General features: G+C 34.7%; 1 protein-coding gene across 25 annotated transcripts in view; it reads right to left on the bottom strand.

The window, feature by feature from the left end:
• PCM1 (pericentriolar material 1) overlaps positions 1-20,866 on the bottom strand; it is an 84,013-nt gene that overhangs the window by 56,328 nt on the left and 6,819 nt on the right. For 13 of the 25 annotated variants that reach the window (XM_058720047.1, XM_058720045.1, XM_058720049.1 and 10 more), the window contains 9 exons: positions 14,913-15,030; positions 12,988-13,233; positions 11,709-11,978; positions 10,819-10,989; positions 10,517-10,633; positions 8,869-9,051; positions 3,452-3,629; positions 3,209-3,298; positions 762-871 (listed from right to left, as the gene is read on the bottom strand). In XM_058720047.1, coding sequence (XP_058576030.1) covers positions 762-871; positions 3,209-3,298; positions 3,452-3,629; positions 8,869-9,051; positions 10,517-10,633; positions 10,819-10,989; positions 11,709-11,978; positions 12,988-13,233; positions 14,913-15,008 — 1,461 coding nt within the window. In that variant the 5' untranslated portion in view covers positions 15,009-15,030. Of the gene's footprint in view, positions 1-761; positions 872-3,208; positions 3,299-3,451; positions 3,630-8,868; positions 9,052-10,516; positions 10,634-10,818; positions 10,990-11,708; positions 11,979-12,987; positions 13,234-14,912; positions 15,031-16,031; positions 16,181-20,866 lie in introns of all 25 variants that reach the window. The other 12 variants (XM_058720061.1, XM_058720060.1, XM_058720063.1 and 9 more) reach the window with 7 other exon arrangements.

A 20,866-nucleotide genomic window follows, 5' to 3' on the forward strand; every position in this document is an offset into this window, starting at 1 on the left:
GGACATTTAGATTGTTTCTAGTTTTTTGCTATTAACAAATCGTTGCCATGAACACTCTTATATATATCTGCTTGTGAACACATGAAGAATCTAAGATGGGGCACTGCAGGGTCACCAGAAAAATTGACTGCTCAATCATTCTTGAAAGTACTGGACCATATTCATTTATTGTCATCAGGTCAGCCGATAGGAGACACTTCGTCTTCATACTCAATTCCAGTGAAGAGGTAATATTAACTCACCCTTTCTTACTCAAGGCCCATAAACTGAAATGGTGTATTTATATCATTATTTACAAGTCATTAAATTATAACTTAATAACTCTGAAATTAAACTTAGGAACTTTCTTCAAAATTGTTAGTAAAGTATCATAAAGGCACAGATTCAGATATAACTTAAGTTTTAGCGGTTATGACCATAAGAATATCTGAGAGGAAAAAAGAACATATTATCTAGTAGCACAGAGGGAGAAAATTTCACTTATCACTACATTCAAGGCAGGTTTTCCTCTAATTTAGTGTTTCTCACAGTATAGCCCCCAGACTACCAGCAGTAGAATCACATGGTGGGAAAGCCCACCTCAAATGAATGAGTCATACACACTTTTGGAGGTGAGGGGAACCCAATGACTAGAAAACTACTTTTTTTTTTTTTTTTTTTTTAATAATCGTAACAGGTGAATTTACGCTCAGTGAAATTTGGGAACCACTAGTTTAATTAATGTAATTTTAAACTCAACTATACTAAAAAAATTAAGTTACCTGAGAATCACGAAGCTGATTATGAAAACGCTGAATTAAGTCATTCAATTCCTCGTTTAGTTCAGACGTGATACTAACTCCAGATAGGCTACCTGCTGTTTCTGTTACAACTGGAAAGAAAATTAACAACTATTCACTAAAGCAAATAAATTAAATTTTAATTTAATTTAAAATTTCAATTTGAGAAGCTAAATATAAATTCTGAGAGAAAAACAGGAATTAAAAAAAAATCTAACCTAATTTATAACTAGTTAACTCTCAGATTTATCTCCCAACCAATCATTTTAATAAAAATTTCCATCTAACCCGAAAACAAAAAGACCCAGAAAACTCCAGTATAGTGGTTCATCTTTTTCTACTCCATCATTCAAGGAGAAACACTGCTACATCCCAATTAAGAACAGTGACTCAAAGGAGTAGGGAGAGGACAGGCCAATCAGATTGGGATGGGGGACTGGCAGGGAAAGTGGTTAATCTGAAAAAGCACAGCTAATACAGTCAGGTCTCAATCCCTACCTCCCCAGACAGAATCAATGATCTAATACAGGGCTGGCAAACATTTCATAAAGATTCAGATGGCACATATGTTAGGCTTTGTGGAAATACAGTTTTTGTCTCAACTACACAATTCTGCCACTGCAGGGAAAAAACAACCACAGACAATAAATACATAAATAGACACAGATATGTTCCATGAAACTTTATTTTATAGAGTGGGTCAAATCCAGCTGGCCATAGCTTGCTGACCCGTGCGACAGAACAGGTAATTTACTGAAGTCGTTGCTTAGGACACAATTAACTGCAAGACCGTGGTTCTTACCTTCCCATGGCAATATTCCTGAGGCAGTATTCAGATGATAATTTCGATAACAGTCACTGTTCTACTACCAACCACTCCATGCTCATCCTCTCTAGCTCTAAGAGAGACACTGGCTATAAACTGTTTCTGTTCTAAAGGAAAATACTAGCTTTCTCAATGAGAAATTAGAATTTCAGGGTTAAATAGAATCCCAAGTATCTAGTGCAAACTCTATTTTGAAAACAATGAAATTACAGTATAGGTAACTGACACACACTCAACTAACACATACCCACTAGTTCAGTAAAGAACAATTCTTTCCCATAACAATTACTTTGACTTGCTCACATACCAGAAGATTAAATATTACCATTCTGGTTTTTCATACAAGAAGCAATGTTTAAAAATTACTAAAATTATTTTTGAAATAGTATGTAAAAAAAGTTTACTCTTAAACTCCTGTTCATTCTACTCCTGGTGCCTGCCTCATAGTACACTTTAAAGAAAAAGAAATAAGTTCATATATTCAGAAAAAGACCCCTGACCTAGAATTCAAGAGGTCTGATTTTACTAATATTCCATGTAAGTGTAAACAAGTCACAAACTCTGTTAGAGCCGCTTCTCTACAACATGAGCCTAAGAAATAAATGCTCTGGTGACTAACACACAATTTCGTGATAATTAAATGAGATGATGTGAATGTAACTATGTGAAAAAACATAAGTATCACAGGCAAGTCTCTGAAATCTAAAACTTGAAAAATATTTAAACTATTTAGAACATTAGTCATTAGCCTTTACCTGATATTAGTCATCGTTTAAATATTGTTTTATTCTAAATTATCTATTTCCTAAAATATGAATGTAAAAGCTAATGATACTCTGAACTTTACAAGAGAAAAATGGGTTCAAAATGCATATTAATTATTATATACTACACTACATATATGATACACAATTATGTAATTATTACAAAGGAGTAAGTTACTTTCGAGTCATGATGTTCCTTATGAAAATGCAAAATTAAATTATGTATAACAGTGATCAGAGGGCTCAGCCACTGGGCTAGGTATGGATAGCAGCATAAAATGAGTAATAACAGGATGACCTCAGTGAAGACCTAACATAGAAGAGCCCACAGGAAATAAATTATTAGACTGGGATGACAGACTAGAAAATATCCCTTAGTTTTACTGAGTTTTAACAGGTAACAAGTGGTTTTCAACATAATGAGAAACTCAAGAGGTTCGAAGATGATGAAACAAACTATAAAATTAGACTCCACACTAAAGAATTCAACACAATTTCCACCTAAATGATAGATACATGGCTGTGACAGAAGGGAAAATGAAAAAAACATTTCTGAGTCTCAGGAAGACTATACAGGATATAAATTCAGTAAAAAGGAACTAGTGCACACTACTGGGTATCTAACTGAAATAACAGAGCTACTGCTAACATCAGAAGCTAAAGAAGTTCTTCAGATTTATTCACTGCCTCACTTTTAGGGTTGTGACCTTTCCTAGGGAGACAAGAAAAGTATGGCAATCCCAGGTGAATAAAGGACAACAGGTGGAAAAAAAAAACAACCCATCAAGAGCCCTATTAGTGTGAGGTACAAAAACAGAACTGCAGCCTGTCCCTTTTACCTCTTGAGGGTGCTCTCTGATGAAAAGGAGAGCAGGCTGGCTGTGGGCCTGGTACAGTATGACGGCCAGGAGCTGTCCCTGCAGCCTTTTCTGCATAACCAGAGAAAGCACAGGACAGGGTAAGCCTCGTATGTAGGTTTATAGTCAACAATCAAGATCTGGTTATCTAATAACCAGCATCCACCTTGCAAGACCATTATTAACCGAGCCTTGCTTTTATCAACATGCTAGCCTGCAGCATACCAGAATCATCCATCACAGCGATAGCTTGCTCAGCTTTGTGCTGCAGAGCGAGAAGAGCGGCCTGTCGTCCCTGCAGGGCTCGCAGCTGCTCCTGCTGCTGTAACATCCTTTTTAATAAGTCATGCTGTTTCTTCAAATTTTCTATCTCTTCCATAGGTTCCTGCTGAGGATCTCTGGCCTGGAAAATAAGATCAACAATACTTATATCTGATTATTAAAATTCATGTTCCTGTTTCAACTACTAATGGCAAAGTACATACGTAGATGATAAATTAGTATTAAACACACAACCCTCGATACAGTTTTAGTAGACTTGAAGAAAAAGATGTAAGAAAAAAATGATGACACAGAGAGAGCCTGCCCTATTAAGAGTTAGGTAGTTAGGTAATTTCACAGTAGAAGAGCATAATCAATGGCTTGGCATGAAGAGGAATTAACCAAGGGGGAGAAAAAGGCGTACAAAAAAAGTTACAAAGAGCTAAACACACACACACACACACACACACACACACACACACACACACACACACGAGATCCAAGCCTTACAGAAAAGGAAGAACAAACAGATCATACCAGGTTAATTAATGCCCTAAAAAAAATATCCCTGCAGAAGATCAGGCTAAAAAAACATTCTGCCTCACTTCTGGAAGTGACGTTAAAAAACACTAATAAAACAAAAACAAACCCACTATTTTCTAACTGAGGACAGAAATTTTAGAAACACATTTTTTATTTGATAATCGGACGTGAAAGGATTTACTTGCATCTCATTTTATAAGCATAAAAATAAGACAGAATATTTTATATTTTGTATCAAAGATATTATGTTTTCTTTTAACATATGCTCATTTAGCAGAGTCTGAGAACATTAAATACTTTGAAATTCCCCCCAAATGCTACCATATTGCCTAAAAGTAGAGGAACAAAATTAAACGGGTGCCATTTATAAGAAATCACAAAATTTTTAAACATTAATCTTAAAACCACTGAAATGTAACCCAATAAGAAAAACTGAAAGTCAATTAAGCAAAGAGACCAATTTAAATACAACTTGGATAAAAAAAAAAAAAAGCCAAATTACATATGAAATGTATATATACCATATTGGTATTTTTCATCATTGATTTGTCTTTTTAAAAATCTTGTATTTTAAAAGTTTAATGATTTTACCTAATATTTACATAGAATATTTCTATTAGAAACATTTAGTCACTTTTAAACTTGCACTGCTACCAAATTTTGGTTGGAGTTATGTAGATTTTAAATGAATAATCCCCCCCCACTACCAAAGTTATTAAGGAAAATAAAGTTCAATAATTTCATTTGAAAGTAAAAATGCACTGATCTGCTTTCTCTATGTGATTCCTGTATAAATTACAGAAACACAGATGGCTCCAGAGAGATTCCCTTCTGAGTGACATCCCTTATCAATAACTATGCAAAACTCCTTTCTCTACCTCCCCGGGTAGAACTCATCAGTATTATGAATAACTTTTACACCGTGACTTGGCAAGCAATAAAACTATTAAGTGAATAAATAAGAACATGGCTATGAATTAAATACTCTGAAGAAAATAGAATCAAATAAGGAAGTAAAAAGACTATGGTTGGAATATTTGACGTACGTAACAGAGAAGCCAGGACAGCGAGTGCTGTCTCTATCCTGTGTTGAGTGACCAGACTTCATGAACATGGAAAAGAAATAACCTCTCTTGGACAAATCAGTACTTAAAGATTTTCTGTTGTCCTGAATTTCCTTTTTACATGAACTGTTTATTTAGTTCTCTCCTGACCTATACAAGTGGAGTTACGCTACTAACATTTACATTCATTCCTGTCATATACTCTGGTTTCTCTTCAGATCGTATAAATCTTTCGCCTTTTACATTCATTCCTGTCAAAATTTATCTTAGTTCTGGCTTATTTCAATTTGTGATCCTCTCATCCCTCAAAAATACTACTAAAGTATCTAAACTACTATATCTAAACTATTCACCCCTCAAGGTAACCTTAAAGCTATCTAAAGAGTTTACTAAATAACTTACATTCTGGGTTTTTCCCCTTTAAAAAGCAAACTTTTTAAAGGAACTTTAATCCTTGTTAGTCAGATTTATTTGCAAAACTCTGATACTAAAATTATAAAGAATCCTGAACTATTTATGAAAGTAAACACAATTACCTTCAGATTCTTCACTAATCCAAAATGATTTCCCAACAAGTTTTGAAATTAGTAGAGTTTTAATACTGTTTAATAAGTTCTGCATCCATATAAATAATATTCAAGCTAATACTCGGGAAATCTAAGCTGAAGGAAGCAGGTAGGAACCACGGTCAAACAATAAAGAAAGGGAAGGTAAGAAAATGGAAATGAAAACACCTAGGGATTAGAACATGCTAAGCAGATGCCAAAAGAGAATCCAAAAGGGAAGCGAAGAATACATTCACTCTTCTTTTTTTTTAAAAAAAAATTTTCTTTTTTTAACATTTATTTATTTTTGAGACAGAGAGAGACAGAGCATGAATGGGGGAGGGTCAGAGAGAAAGGGAGACACAGAATCCCAAACAGGCTCCAGGCTCTGAGCTGTCAGCACGGAACCTGATGCGGGGCTCGAACTCACAGACCGCGAGATCATGACCTGAGCCGAAGTCGGACGCTTAACTGACTGAGCCACCCAGGCGCCCCTACATTCACTCTTCAAACACATATTTTTACTTAAACTTTTTGAGTCACCTTCAACAAGTACATTTTTAGTTTACAGATAAAAAAAATAACTTAGGCATGAATTCCAAAGTTGCCTACAGGTAACAGTTCAATTTCAGAAAATTCTTTCTTTCCTCTAGTCAACTGAAGTTCCTCTAATAATTCATGGGTCCAAATATATTTTTATAGCTGAAAAGTACTTCAGATAATATGTCTCCAAGTTTTCTCATGTGAAAGCCCAGAGAAGATAAAGCTGTGGTTTATCCAATATCACAGTTAGGGCAAGTCAGGTTCCTAAGTTCTAGGATAGTGTTTTCCACCCCATACTGTCTGCCCCCAAATTATGTGTTTAGATAGTTTTTTTTTTGTTTGTTTGTTTTTTTTTTATTTTTATTTTTGGACAGAGAGAGACAGAGCATGAACAGGGGAGGGGCAGAGAGAGAGGGAGGCACAGAATCGGAAACAGGCTCCAGGCTCCGAGCCATCAGCCCAGAGCCTGACGCGGGGCTCGAACTCACGGACCGCGAGATCGTGACCTGGCTGAAGTCGGACGCTTAACCGACTGCGCCACCCAGGCGCCCCTAGATAGTTTTAAATACAAAAGTCTAAGGCACAGTGGTCAGAGGAAGCATAGTCTGGTTTGGGAGTCAAAGTTAGCCTACATGAAATATACCTAGAAATGATGAAAACAATAGCAGAAAAGAAGTAGATAGTATTTTTAAAAGCTTATAAAGTCTCTAAAAGCTGATAGTACGCAGCAAAGAGAAGTATGGGCAAATAGTGAGACATGGGTCTTACAGAAGGCTTCTTTTTAAAAATTATGCAAAGTGTCATCATATCTGTAAAATATCCCATAAAATGGATACTGTCCTTGTAAGCAGCTGGAGAATATCAACCATTTCCTATCCCACTGCAACTTACAATGATGCTTTAAGCTCTGAATTTCAGTTAAGAACTCCACTTTTTCCTACTCTTTTAAAAGAATATGACATCTTGTAAGGATGTTAAGTAGGAAATGAAGGTGAGGTGGGGAGAACACAATTCTGCACAGCAGAGGAGAAACCAAGTCAGTTGGTGAGAATTAGGGTTTTTTTCTAATAAAATATTACGAACAGAGTACTGATAGAACTACCGTAGGAAGGCCCTAAGTATCAAAAGATTAAAGAGAATCAAATTGGAATAAACTCCGACAGTTCAATAGAGAGTAATATTCACATATAATGACATTATTCAAAGGAACTAAAAACCAGAAAAATGGATTTTGAAAGTAAGTATTTTCTACTTCAGGAAAAAAAGAAAAACTGGCAGACAGCATGCTGTAACAACTATCAATTCCTAAGTTTTGTCACTACTCAGAAGACTTAAGAAAGGATTAAGTTCCAAAGAATATTTATTATGTCTCATACATTCTCTTCTCCAAAGGTATTAATTTTAAAACTAATCAACTACTGGGGCACCTGGGTGGCTCAGTTGGTTGAGTGTCCAGGGCCATGATCCCAAGGTCATGGGATCAAGCCCCACATTGAGCTCCATGCTGAGCGTGGAGCCTGCTTAAGATTCTCTCTCTCTCTCTCTCTCTCTCTCTCTCTCTCTCTCGCTCGCTCTGCCCCTCTCCCCCACGCATGTGTACTTGCTCTCTAAGAAAAAAAAATTAAATAAAATCTTAAAAAAAATAATCAGCTACTTAATTTATTGTTATATTGGGGCACCTTCTGCTTAACATTTTATAGTTAAAGATCATCCCAGCTGATTTCAAACTAAATCCTCAGATTATTGTGGGAGCCAGGAAAAAATATAAAAAACAAAATCAACTGCCAAAATACAAGTTTTGTCATTTTAAACAACCAGAAAAAGAAAATGTGCATAACAAAATAAAGACCAATCCTAGTTAATATAAGCTACTAATAAAACGTAAGAAACTAGTCTAATCTATACATAATTACTAAAATAGTATTTTACTCTTGCCAAATGGAAACAAGATTTTATAAATGCTCTTTTATTGAAAGTTGTTTTACATGGAACTACACAAGCAGTTGTTTTCTTAAACCTTTCCTGAGCACCTTTTTGCAAATCATGGAAAATTAAAAGAACATTTAGAGCAAACATTGGTGGAAAAAAACAGCAAAAACATAGTAAGTCAATTTTTTTTGCTTTTTCAAACTATGAAGTATTTTTCTTAAAAAAAAAAAAAAAAAAAGGAATGGAAGAGGTTTCCAACAAGAAAAATATAAACCAAATAAAAAAAAGCACTATAAAAATACTTCATTCTTAGAAAGACAGAAAATAGCTTACTCCATTTTCTTTTTCTTTAACGATTACAAGAATTAAAACTTAAAAGCACTACGTTCATCATGAATACAAATATCAGAAACAGCAACTAATGGTTAAGGTTTAAGAATGTTCTATCCTGAGTTCTCAAAGGCAAAAAAAAAAAAAAAAAAGAAAAAGAAAATGGATTAAGTTTCAAGTCTTTTGTTAATGCAAATTAAATACAGCTGCCACATATAATCCATGGAGAGGAGTAGAAGAAAACAGAAAAGAATAAAAACACTAAGGGACAACACTTTATCAAAGCAAATTACAGTATAATTAGCCATGTTAAGAACTTACATATTTAAGAGTAATAGCAACAAGAGAAAAGCAAACAAGGAAGAGGAAATGTGAACAAAAGAGGTGCTCATTTAGAGACTTCCCAAATTAATATTGTGAAATATACCTTTGAGGGAAATCCACGTTTTCGGCTATATTTCCTATCAGGCCTCAGTTCCCTGTCATTCTGAGGAGGTCTGTCACCTTTCCCTTTTGGACTTGTGGTAATGTCTGAAACCTGTTCTTGTGAAGCTGAATTCCCTAGTTTGTCCTCAATGCACGGCCGAATTCTCAGACTAAAAGATGCCTCCTTTATTAAATAGTGTAGCATATTAATTTCTTAACACAAACTCCTGTTTAACATACAAGCCAGCCTTGTCAATAAATACAAAAAATTTACCAGTCCATCTCTTTAAAAATCAACCCACCCTCCCCCAAGTGGCATAAACTTAGACTTCTAAATTTCTGCAGACTAAACTAATGCTTACTGTAATCAAGTGAATATCATATCCTAGGCAATTTCCCAACTATACAACAACTAAAGCACATTTTAACATTTATTCTGCTGTTATTAAGCAACTTTCATAATGTCATTTTATGTTTATGAAAGAATTCTCATCACAGTGAACATTACATATGCATATACAAATTAGAATAATCAATTATACCATCTCCTACTCCTCCCCAAGAGAATTCCTTTACCCACATTCCCCAACTCTTCCATTTCTGCTGAAATGAAATGTGAGGAAAAAATCATTCCTAGCACCTCTGTAAACAGAAAAACAATTTTCCCACAACACAATCTATTTTCAACAACTGTTTGGATCAAGCCCCCTGAGTATCTCCTGGTGAAAATACTGTAGGGAAAAAAATTCAAATTTCCTCTTCAAATTAGGAAGGGCAGGGAAGAGAAAGGAGGCAGTAAGAAATTATGCAGGTGATACTAACAGGAAACAAACCCTCAAATTCCTCATGCTGAATGGTATTTTGGAACATATCTCAGAAACAAAAGATAGACACACATGGTTATCCTTTCATAAGAAAAGCTTTACTTGTAATAGGTTTTCAAATTTACTAATGCATGGTGATAGGTCTGCCTGTTAAAATTAAAATGCTTAAAAGCAGGTTCCAAAGCCCACTACCTTCTATAAACTAAGTTCATTTCACAAAGTTTTCCTCCAAGTTCTGTAAATTCCTGATTATTTTTTCAAAAACCAGTATTCTGATAAATTTCATTTTGCAGAGTTACAAGAATAAATCATAATGTAAATGCTACTGCATCCCATTTCATTTCAGTGTTTCAGTCATCTAGTTTTACTACAGTTCAAAAACTATCCTAGGAATGAAAAATCCTAGTAGCCTTCAAATGAGTCCTAAATGGCAAAAGAACTTGGAGACTTTTCCAACAGACAATATACTTTGTAATGGTACTTTGTACTTCCAGCTCCTTTATCCACGATGAATTTTAACTTTCCCAATGCATCTTAAAGTGAGTAAAGCTGTGCTTAATGAAACCTATAGAAAAACCATGTTTCTGCAAGCCGATCAGAAATTACTAGATTTTCAAATCATCCATTAAAACATTTAATCTTAGTAAGAAAAACTTTTATATTTCCAGGTTTAAAAAGAATATATACAGCATTAACAACTTGAGAGTTTCTTCCCTGAAATATACTTTTCATTAAGGAATGCCTATGAAAAATATCATCTTGAAAAATGGGGGAAAAGCTTAAATCTTCATTTCCAGCACTTTTAATTACCAAAAAGCCGCTTACCGTGGTATCTGAAGCCTCAGACTGCACATCTATGTTTAGCGATGTGCTCTCAGCTACAGAACCAGATCCCACAGCTGAATCTATAGTCCGAACATCCTCCTCCTCATTTTCTCTAGCCTGAAATATTTTAGTGGTATAAATCATACAACTATTAAAAAGGGCAATAAAATGTTATAACGGATGGCATGATTTTTTGAAAACATATTAACTCCTCTGGGGTAGAGTCAGAATGCCATCAGCATATGTACACTAACATACCACAAAAATAACTCAATACGTTATTTAAAAGGTACAAAACTTACAAGGATTTTTTGGAGAAATTTCATATATGACTTTTCTTGTTCTTTAAGGTGATCTATCAGATGAGTAAGGCGCTCAACATTAGCAGATCTTTCATTTTTCTCTACAAGATCTTCCCGCATGGAACTAGCTTTAGTAATATAATCACGAATCTGAACAAGCCTGCTTACAATCTGCAGGGAAAACATTTGGAGGTAAAAAATAAACAAATAAAATAAACAAAAAGGCATGAAAATAAACAGTATGTAAAACTGACCATAAATTATTCCACACCAACAATTCTACACATTTCTTATTTCAAATACAATAACCAAAGATACTTCTAGCTTTATCATTTGAATTCATACATGCAAAAGATCTGAATCAAATTTAGAATTTAATCAAAACATAACTGGCAATACTAACAACTCTAATTATTGGGAATTAAAGATTTTCAAAACTTGTTTTAATTTACATTACTTGAAAAAATTTACTTCCAGAACTGCATGCCTTTAAACCATTACTAACGTAAATTTTTTCTAACGTTTATATAATATTTCCTTAGCAGTATTCTAAATACTTCTGAAAGTAGTTTTCAAAAGAAATATATCACCATTTAAAAAAATTCTAACAATCATCTATTAATCACATTGTTTCAAACTCCCCTTTACCAAAATTTGGCAACACAGCCTCTGGTGGATAAACAGAAGCCCTAATTTACCTAGATATGGCACTTCTACAATCATTATGGGTAAAAAGAAGTTTACACTAAATTGAATAAATCTGAAAGATTCATGAGGAGAATCACACAAGTACCCCACTAAAATTCCTATGTGCATAACTCAGTAAAACTGAATCTTACTATTTCTACTTTGAAGTTTATGAAAACAAAGCAAAAGAAACATTTTACCACCTGGCTGCTCTCCATTGCAGGCTCTCCTCTTCCATCTTCTTCAGAGACTTGACAGTTTTGCAAAAGGTCATTACTTAAAGCGGAGGCAAACAACTCTTTACATTGTGCTGATCCAATCACTTCTCTCTTTGGAGGACTTACAGCAGCCTCTTTACTCTTGTTAGTATTAATCTGCATCGGCAAAAAGTTGAAAGGCTTTCGGTTTTCACCAAGCTGACGTTTGTTGTTGGCAGCTGTTGCTCTACCTTGAGAATCACTTCCAATGCTTCTCTACGTATGAAAAAGAAAACAAACCCCACAAACATTAATTTTTCAATAAAATTTTTTTTCAAAAAACTCCAATGTTCTTAGTCAATTTCACCATCAGCTATTGATTCAGGAAGTATAGTTAAATATACTACTTTTGTACTAAGACACAGAAGAGATTCAAATCTACAAAATTCTTTTACTAAAATATCAAAATTTGATTAACTTGTCTTATTCCTCATTTTCTCAGACATAATTCAACTGATGAATATGAGCAAGATTAGTCTAAATGAAGTACTAGGACCACACACCATATTTATAACTCACATTGCTAATCAAACTTATTCACAGATTTTGTACGGGCTTTGGACCCAATGACTAAATCTTAATATAAACATCACCACAAAGATATGTTTAGATGAAGCACTGTCTGAAAAAGTACTCAGCTCAGTGCCTGCTAAATAGTAAATGTTCAAAAATTAGTATATAGATGACTAAATGATATGGGATCACCACCACCATCAACCCAGACTTGAATGTACCTTTATGTGTATTTGGTAAACTGTTGGCTTCTCTAAAGTACAGATGTGACCATAAAATGTTTGTCAAGAGTTCATTATCATTTCCATTTGCTTTTAGCTCCAAATTTCATTTCAGTAATTATAAGACCAACTACAGCTTTATTTTAAATTTGAGGTAATGTAAAACATTCCCTTATGCAGTGATAAATTGGATCTTCCCTTTTGCCATCTTATTCAGTTACTAACATGCAAAATTTAGTTCCAGAAGGAATTATTCACATTAGTCCCAGAGTATACGTAATAAAGTCACAAAAGACTTGTCCTTAGCAAGTTTAGAAATAAAGTCTTTGTTGCCCTCCAAAGAACCTAATACCAACGCCACTAATTAAAATTCTTTCCATATACACAGAAACTAAGAAAAAAGAAACCGCTCACTTCTTACTCTTAAGCTATTTAACTCATTCTAAAAATGTCTCATCATTATAACTGGATTTTTAAAATAATTCACAAACCTGATCTAAATCACTGAAGTTTATCCGCTGTTTGAGTTTCTCTAGTTCTGCCTGCTCTGGAACAGACATCTGAGTCACATATCTACTATGTGGAAACGTATGTGGAGTCTTTGTTCTTCGCCTTCCAACTCCTGGTGATGACTCCGGAGAAATATCATTAGTTACCCTTTTATCACTTTCTACACCAAACTTTTTCTTATTCTTTTCTGATGATCTATTTGCTTTCTTCTGTTGGCCACCCCAATCCTTTAAAAAAGTAAAGGCAAAAGTTAATCTGGCCTCTATCAAACCAGGAAAGTAATCTGATATGCTTAAAAAATTGGGGTCAGTCTTAAAGTTAAAAATGACAAAACATTTTTCACACAAACATACAGACTTAAGAGACCTTATTTATTTCTACTAATGCATTTTCTATTACATCTAGCCTAAGTTTCGCACATGGGCCTTCAGAAAAGAGATTACTTTCCTATCACAGATCTTTAACAAACATAAATCCCCAAACTCTAGTCAGTCTGGATACTTTCAAAACCATTTTTAAAAACTGGTTCCCTACTATTTATAAATTGGATAGTATAATAAATTATAGATACCTTTACTGACCTCCTTTAAAATCAATGTGTATGATAAGAAAACAGATCTGGAATCCACCTGGATTCTAAAGTAATTATTGTTGGGGCACCTGAGTGGCTCAGTGAGCTAAGCATCCAACTTACGATTTCGCCCCAGGTCACGATCTCACGGTTCGTGAATTCGAGCCCCGCATCGGGCTCCATGCTAACAGCACAGAATCTGCTTGGGATTCTCGCTCTCCTTCTCTTTCTGCCCCTCCCCTGTTTGCAAGCTCTCTCCCTCTCTCAAAATGAATAAATAAACTTAAAAATAATTAAGTAATTACCATTATCTGAAGAAAAGCTCCACTGTATGACCCTAAGCAATTTAACTTCCCATAGTCTCGGTTTCCTAATTTCTAAAATAGCGTCACCTTTAAAACATGATTAAAAACAACATTCATAAAACATCTAGCACAGTGGCTAGCATATAGTAAGCAATAAACATAACTATTGTTATGTTTTACAGGTAACAATGCACCACATGATAAGGCCTGACATGAAATGACAAATATGATTCACATTTTAATGGGAAAACATTTTTATTTACTTAGTTATACCAACATAACCTAAGTCATTCAACAAAAAGGTCTATAAATTCCTACCTTAGCCATACTGGAAGAACTGTCTAGTTTTACTACGGTAAACCCTTACGGGATATTCTCCTCATTTATAACACAACTCCCTTCTCTACGAACTGTCTCTCCACCCCAATCAATCCATGTGTGGGTGTTCTTGCCAACCTGTTGTTCTACTTACCCTACCCCTTCCTGGCCACAGATGACTGGAAAAGAGATGTATATCTAATCCAAATTGGGATGATCATACTTTAAAAATTTCAAATTGGAATTAAAAGATAACTAGTCAGTATATAATTGTAGCCATAAACGAAACTTTTGAATGAAGGGGCAACCACAGTACACATGAACCACAGAAGAGAGAAAACTGGTCTGCAAAAAGAACGTTGTGTTAAGCCAAGGAATTCAGAAGCAAATAGGGTGGTGAAAAAGCAATTCTTGACAACTTTCTAGTTCCTTTTCCTAGTCTCTTCCTAAAACCCAGCTATAGACCTCTAATTTGTTTAACTGGTTTTCCATAGAACATCTTTAAAACCTTATAATAAATTAATATCTATTAACTATAAACAAAAATGTCTTCAACTAATATGACAAATAGGCCAGGGTCATTTAATGTCTTGGCCAGCAAGAAAAAACTGTGTTTACAAAGAGTGTCAGTGAGTTATTTGGCTAAAGCAGGGGAAAGCTGAATTTTAACACTAGTAGTTAACGACACACCACTGATGAGAAGTTATCATACCATATTGTTAAGTCGGTCATCAACACCTTCAGTGCTCCAGTTTGCTACCTCCTGATCATTCATGCCTTCTTCAAAAGGACCTCCTCCTGTAGCCATCCTAGCTTTACCAATTAATTTTCTGCAAAACAAGTGAAAACTAATATTTTTAACACATAAAAACAAACTCTAACTTTTAAATCATCCCATGAGGTTAAGCGATGTAAAAGATCTCAGAAAAATTGATTTAATGAAATAGAAAGAGGTACTGTCAACCACGTACCATAAACAAATTGATTTAGCTGCCAGACACCTATTACAATTAACATGAGTTAAGTAGCTGTAGTGATGAGAAGGGGAAGGAAAACTTCAAAATATGCACCATGTGTCCTGGCCTGCATGCTTTCAGGCTACTTTAATTAACTAATTGAACACAGTTCTACAGAATAGAGCAATGAGGTAGGAAAAAGTTACTAAGGGCTAGAACCAAAACTGCTTGTAGGAAAAAAAAAAAAAAAAACTAGGGGCGCCTGGGTGGCTCAAGTCAGTTAAGGATCTGACTTTGGTTCAGGTCATGATCTTACCAGTTCATAGGTTTGAGTCCGGCATCAGGTTCTGTGCTGACAGCTCAGAGCCTGGAGCCTGCTTCAGATTCTGTGTCTCCCTCTCTCTGCCCCTCCCCCACTCGTGCTCTCTTTCAAAAATAAACAGAATAAATGTTTGCTCAAATCCTTTACTCCTTTAAAAAAAAAAAAAAAAAAAAGAAAGAAAGAAAAGAAAAAAAACTAATACTCCCAAAGACCTGGGTATTGGGTTTGTGTTCAAGTTTCAAAGAGGTTAGAAGTGCTCTGCATGAAACGTGGAGAAAGGTTTGTTTTTAATAGAAATGTTGGGGTAAGCAAGATAAAGAAAAGGCAGGGAGAGAAGAAGGCCAAGGTGGGTGGATGGCCATTAAAAGCCAAGAATACAGTGGCTTAAAACATTTAAGAAGAGTGATGCCAATTGCTTTACTTCAAATTTTATTTCTGCTACCTTAGTTCCCCCTAAATCTTGAATACTCTACCAAAGTCAAATTTTCCCCACTTAAAAAAAAAAAAAAATTGGGGATTATGTGACTATCAAGGAAGGTACTGAATTTCATACCTGGGTCAAAGAGATGAGAAACAAAAAGAACAATGGTGGAAGCAGACGTTCAGAAGCAGAGATGAATCAGGAGAAAACAAGATTTCTACATAACCTTGTGAAGGACTCTGGCTTTCCACCAAGTGTGGAACTTGCAGGTTGGAGAAGGACTGAGTAAAAGAGATGGGCAGATAACTTTACTTAGAATTCAAGGGGCAGAGAAAGGCATTAAACAGTAGGGTTATATTAGGTTTCTCACTTTACAAATAATAACAGTAACATTCAAAGGAATTAGATAATTTCACCAAGGTCACTCAGCTAAAAATGTCAAAAAGCAATACAAATCCAAGCTACATTGGCTGTAAGATCCTAACTTATCCCATTCACTAGAGCAAAGTATTAAAAGGATTATCATCCATGAGAAGTAGGAATTATATCGTAGACGTTTTATTGCTAGAGTATCTACTACAATAATATATTAACAGATTACAGAGAGGTTAAATTTTAGCATCTCAAAAAGTAGTGATAAAATTCAAACACTTAATTTGGAAAAATCTTAAAAATTACAAATACAAGGGTGCCTGGGTAGCTCAGTCAATTAAGCATCCGACTTCAGATTAGGTCATGATCTCACAGCTTGGGAGTTTGAGCCCTTTGGGCTCTGTGCTGACAGCTCAGAGCCTGGAGCCTACTTCAGATTCTGTGTCTCCCTCTCTCTTTGCCCCTCCTCCACTGATGCTGTCTCTCTCTCTCTCTCTCTCTCTCTCTCTCTCTCTCTCAAAAATAAACATTAAAAAAATTTTTTTAAACAGTACAAATAGAGTGACACTTTCTTATAGCTGTATATATTATACTGTTTGTGGGTTTTTTCAATGAGCATATATTACATTAATAATTTTCTTTCTTTTTTTTGGAATTTTTTAATGTTTTATTTTTATTTATTTTGAGAGAGAGAGAGAGGAAGTATGAGTCAAGGAGGGGCAGAGAGAGAGGGAGAGAGACTCCCAAGCAGGTTCCACACTATTAGGGTACAGCCTGATGCAAAGCTCAATCCCACAAATCATGAGATCATGACCTGAGCCAAAATTGAGATTCGGACACTTAACCAACTTAACCAATTATTAAAGCAGGCACCCTACCTTAATAATTATCTGAGGTGAAACAAGTATATGTTAAACCAACAGCCAACAATATTAAAATAAAACATGAAGGACATCCCTATAAAAAACAAGAATGACACATATCAGTTATTTAACATTGTTTTCAAAGTTCTACAAAGTGGAAAAATATGACGGTCGCCTGGGTAGCTCAGTCGGTTAAGCGTCCAACTCTTGATTTCAGCTCAAGTCATGACCTCAAGGCGTCAGGCTATATGCTGACAGCGAGGAACGTGCTTAAGATTCTCTCTCCCTCTCTGCCCCTACCCAGCTCATGTGTGCACATGTGCATGCTCTCTCAAAAATAAACGTTAAAAAAAAAAGGAAAAATATAAACAGAAATATTAACACTAAAAACAGAAAAGGTAGTGTTCTTAAAAATATGTATTAGAAAACCTAGAGGTTCAAAATATCACCAACAATCACAGAGAAAATATCCTGGAGAAAAATGATGCCACTGATTAACAGTGAACAAAAAGAAAACACCTAGGACTACATATAATTTCGCCCTATGTAAAGAAGCACCAGTAAACTCTGTAAGACAATAGAAAATTTAGTTAAGTACAAAAACAAACTATCTTCCCTAATGGGAAGACAAGTATTATAAACATCTCATTTTTTTAAAAAATATAGGCTTAATGAACTCCCAATGGGATTCTTCTTGGAATTTGACAAAACAAATATCTGAAAAATAAAAGTAGCAATAGAAGTTGGGAGAGCAGAAAACTAGCCCCAAGAGATATTCAATCATATTGAGTGCCTATATGAGTAAATTAGTATCAGCACCCCCCACCAAAATGCTGAAAAATACTCAATTAGAAAAATGTAATGAGGAAAATTAATTATAGCTAACATCCATTTTGCTTACTATATGGTAAGCACCATGCTAAGTATTTTATGAGCATTTTATCATTTAATCCTCATAAAAATACTACAATGTAAGATGATGTAGGATATTCCAACTGATGGGACAATCTGCTAATACTTTTGATAAACATAGAGATTTAACAGCATTTCTTAACCAGGATTCTTCATCTCAAACACAAAACACAGAAAAATTATTTAAGTGCCAATTCTCAATTCTCCCAAGGCTGGTACCTACCCAGTACCAGTCCAGACACAGAAGAAAAATAAATTCTCAGTAAACAATGGATGCCTTAGAGTTTAATTCTCTTACAAGTGAAAAAGGCTGCCTTATACCATAACACCAAGGCAGTATCTAAGTAGATTAAATATAGATCGGGAAGATAAAAATCAGACAGACAGACAAGCAAGAAAACAGGATGGGCTTTAAAAACTGAGTTCTTACAAATATGGACTGCAGAAATAAAAAAGGATTTTATTCACATAAAAGTAAATCCTAAATTTACACAGAATAAGTAGTAACTGACAAATTGGGGAAAAAATCTGAAAGAAGTATGAAATAAAATCAGTATCTTTACTATACAAAGAATTTATGGGGGAAAAAAACAAAATAAAAACATTAAATAAAAAACTCCAAGAAAAACAAGTATAAACAGGCAATCTAAAAAGAAGTCAGTAAACATAAAATGATAAAAATATTAATAATAAAGTCCAGCTGCAAATTAAAATAAGGGACTATTAAATTTGCTATATTACATGTATTTCCTTTGCTGTAATCTTCCAGCAAAGGGAAACTGGAATGCTCAGTCACTATGGTGACAGCGTAAACTGGCACAACCTTTCTGGCAAGCATTTTGGCAATACTATATCAAGAACTAAAACCGAGTTTTGACCCTGTAATTCTATCTCTCCACAGCTAATATAAGAAAACAAACTTAAATGTGGGGGGAGGGAGACTATAATGCAGGAATTGTTCATTATGCTATAATTGTGATAAAACTGAAAACTAAATGCTAAACAACAAGCTGGATGCTACTGGGCAAAAGTAGCCTTCAACCATGTAATTATGAAGGCTGAAAGATATTGCCTGTGTTTATAACATCATAGAGTAAAGAAGAGGAAAACAAGCAATATGCAAAAACTGCCTATAGATTTTAAAAGACTAAGGATACATATTAAAGTGCTTGCATGAAAGCAACTGTTGGGTGTGGGGGCAAGAATGTAATCATTTTTGCTCTCCTCTCATATATTTTCAGCAATACTTTATATTGTTTTTTATACTAGAAATTTATTTAAGAACTTTACAAAATAACTGATACCCATAGAGAGGTATGTTCAGCGAACTGACAATAAAATGAAACATTCCGCAACTGCTTTTTTCTAAATGTACCAATATAATTTATAACATTAAAGAATAAGAGCTCCAAAAACTACATATGCAGTAGAGATAATACCACCTTTAAAAATACAAGAACTTTAAAATTTAAATTACAATGCAAAGTTATTAAGGCTTTTAAGTAAAAACTCTTACATATCAATGTTTTCCTAAAATAGTGTATGCTGTGCTATTAGTAGAGTAATAAAGTTTATTTAAAGATAAATTAAAAATATATCTGGAAAGACAGTATTCTACATTTTATTTTTACATTATGATGAACTCCCCCTAAAATGAAAAGCTTCTTCTAAGGATCTATTTGTAGGTTAAATGACTTTGAACACTATTAACCTTCTAAAACAATTTAAAAACCATACATTAAAATCAGTTTGGGAAAAGTAGGTCAAATACTTTCTAAATCTTTTAAAACACCATTTACCAAATAAAGTCTATTAAATTTACAGAATAAACAACTTTGTCTACAGTTATGCGATAAAAACTCATGAGGAAAGAATATTTAATAACTTCATGATTCCAAGTGTACGTAAAAGGCACACTCCTATACAAGTATTACTATGAAGCTAAAGAAATAATTGCACGTAGATCAATTCTCAATATATTAACAGCTGATTTATCTAAGATGGTATCTCCCGCTATAAAATGTACAAAGTTGCAGGCAAGTATTTTCCTTCCTGCTAACCTCTCTGACCACATCAAAGTCATTTTTAGAAATAGATGCCTGCCGGGGCGCCTGGGTGGCGCAGTCGGTTAAGCGTCCGACTTCAGCCAGGTCACGATCTCGCGGTCTGTGAGTTTGAGCCCCACGTCAGGCTCTGGGCTGATGGCTCGGAGCCTGGAGCCTGTTTCCGATTCTGTGTGTCTCCCTCTCTCTCTGCCCCTTCCCCGTTCATGCTCTGTCTCTCTCTGTCCCAAAAATAAATAAAAAACGTTGAAAAAAAAAATTTAAAAAAAAAGAAATAGATGCCTGCCTTCTAAATTTTGTTCTGTAGATACATTAGGGGTTTTATATAGTTTTTATTATTTTAAACTACGAAATGGAAAGACTTCTAATCATCAAAATACTAGGTATGAAGACAAGACCAATTCAAGTAAGCTTCCAACGGCAGAATCAATAATAGGACTTCATGACTACTATGATGTGGAACATGAAGCAGTGAGAAAGCTATCAGAGACTGAGTCCTAGGTTTCTAGTTTGAACAACTGGGTGTATGAGGATACGTTTACAGCAACTAGAGAAAGGACAGGTTTTTGTTGAGAGAAGATGATAAATTCAGTTTTAGCAGTGCTGGGTTTGAGAAGAAATCTAGGCTGGAGACAGACTTGCAAGGCATCTAGTCAGAAAAATACTTGAAGTGGAACAGAAGGCTTGGGGAGAGGAAGAAAAGGAAGACACTTAAGACGGAGACTGTAGGGACACTGATATTTAAGAGACAGGGAGG

The sequence above is a fragment of the Neofelis nebulosa genome, chromosome 3 (genome assembly GCF_028018385.1).
Source record: "Neofelis nebulosa isolate mNeoNeb1 chromosome 3, mNeoNeb1.pri, whole genome shotgun sequence".
Classification (NCBI taxonomy): Eukaryota; Metazoa; Chordata; class Mammalia; order Carnivora; family Felidae; genus Neofelis; species Neofelis nebulosa.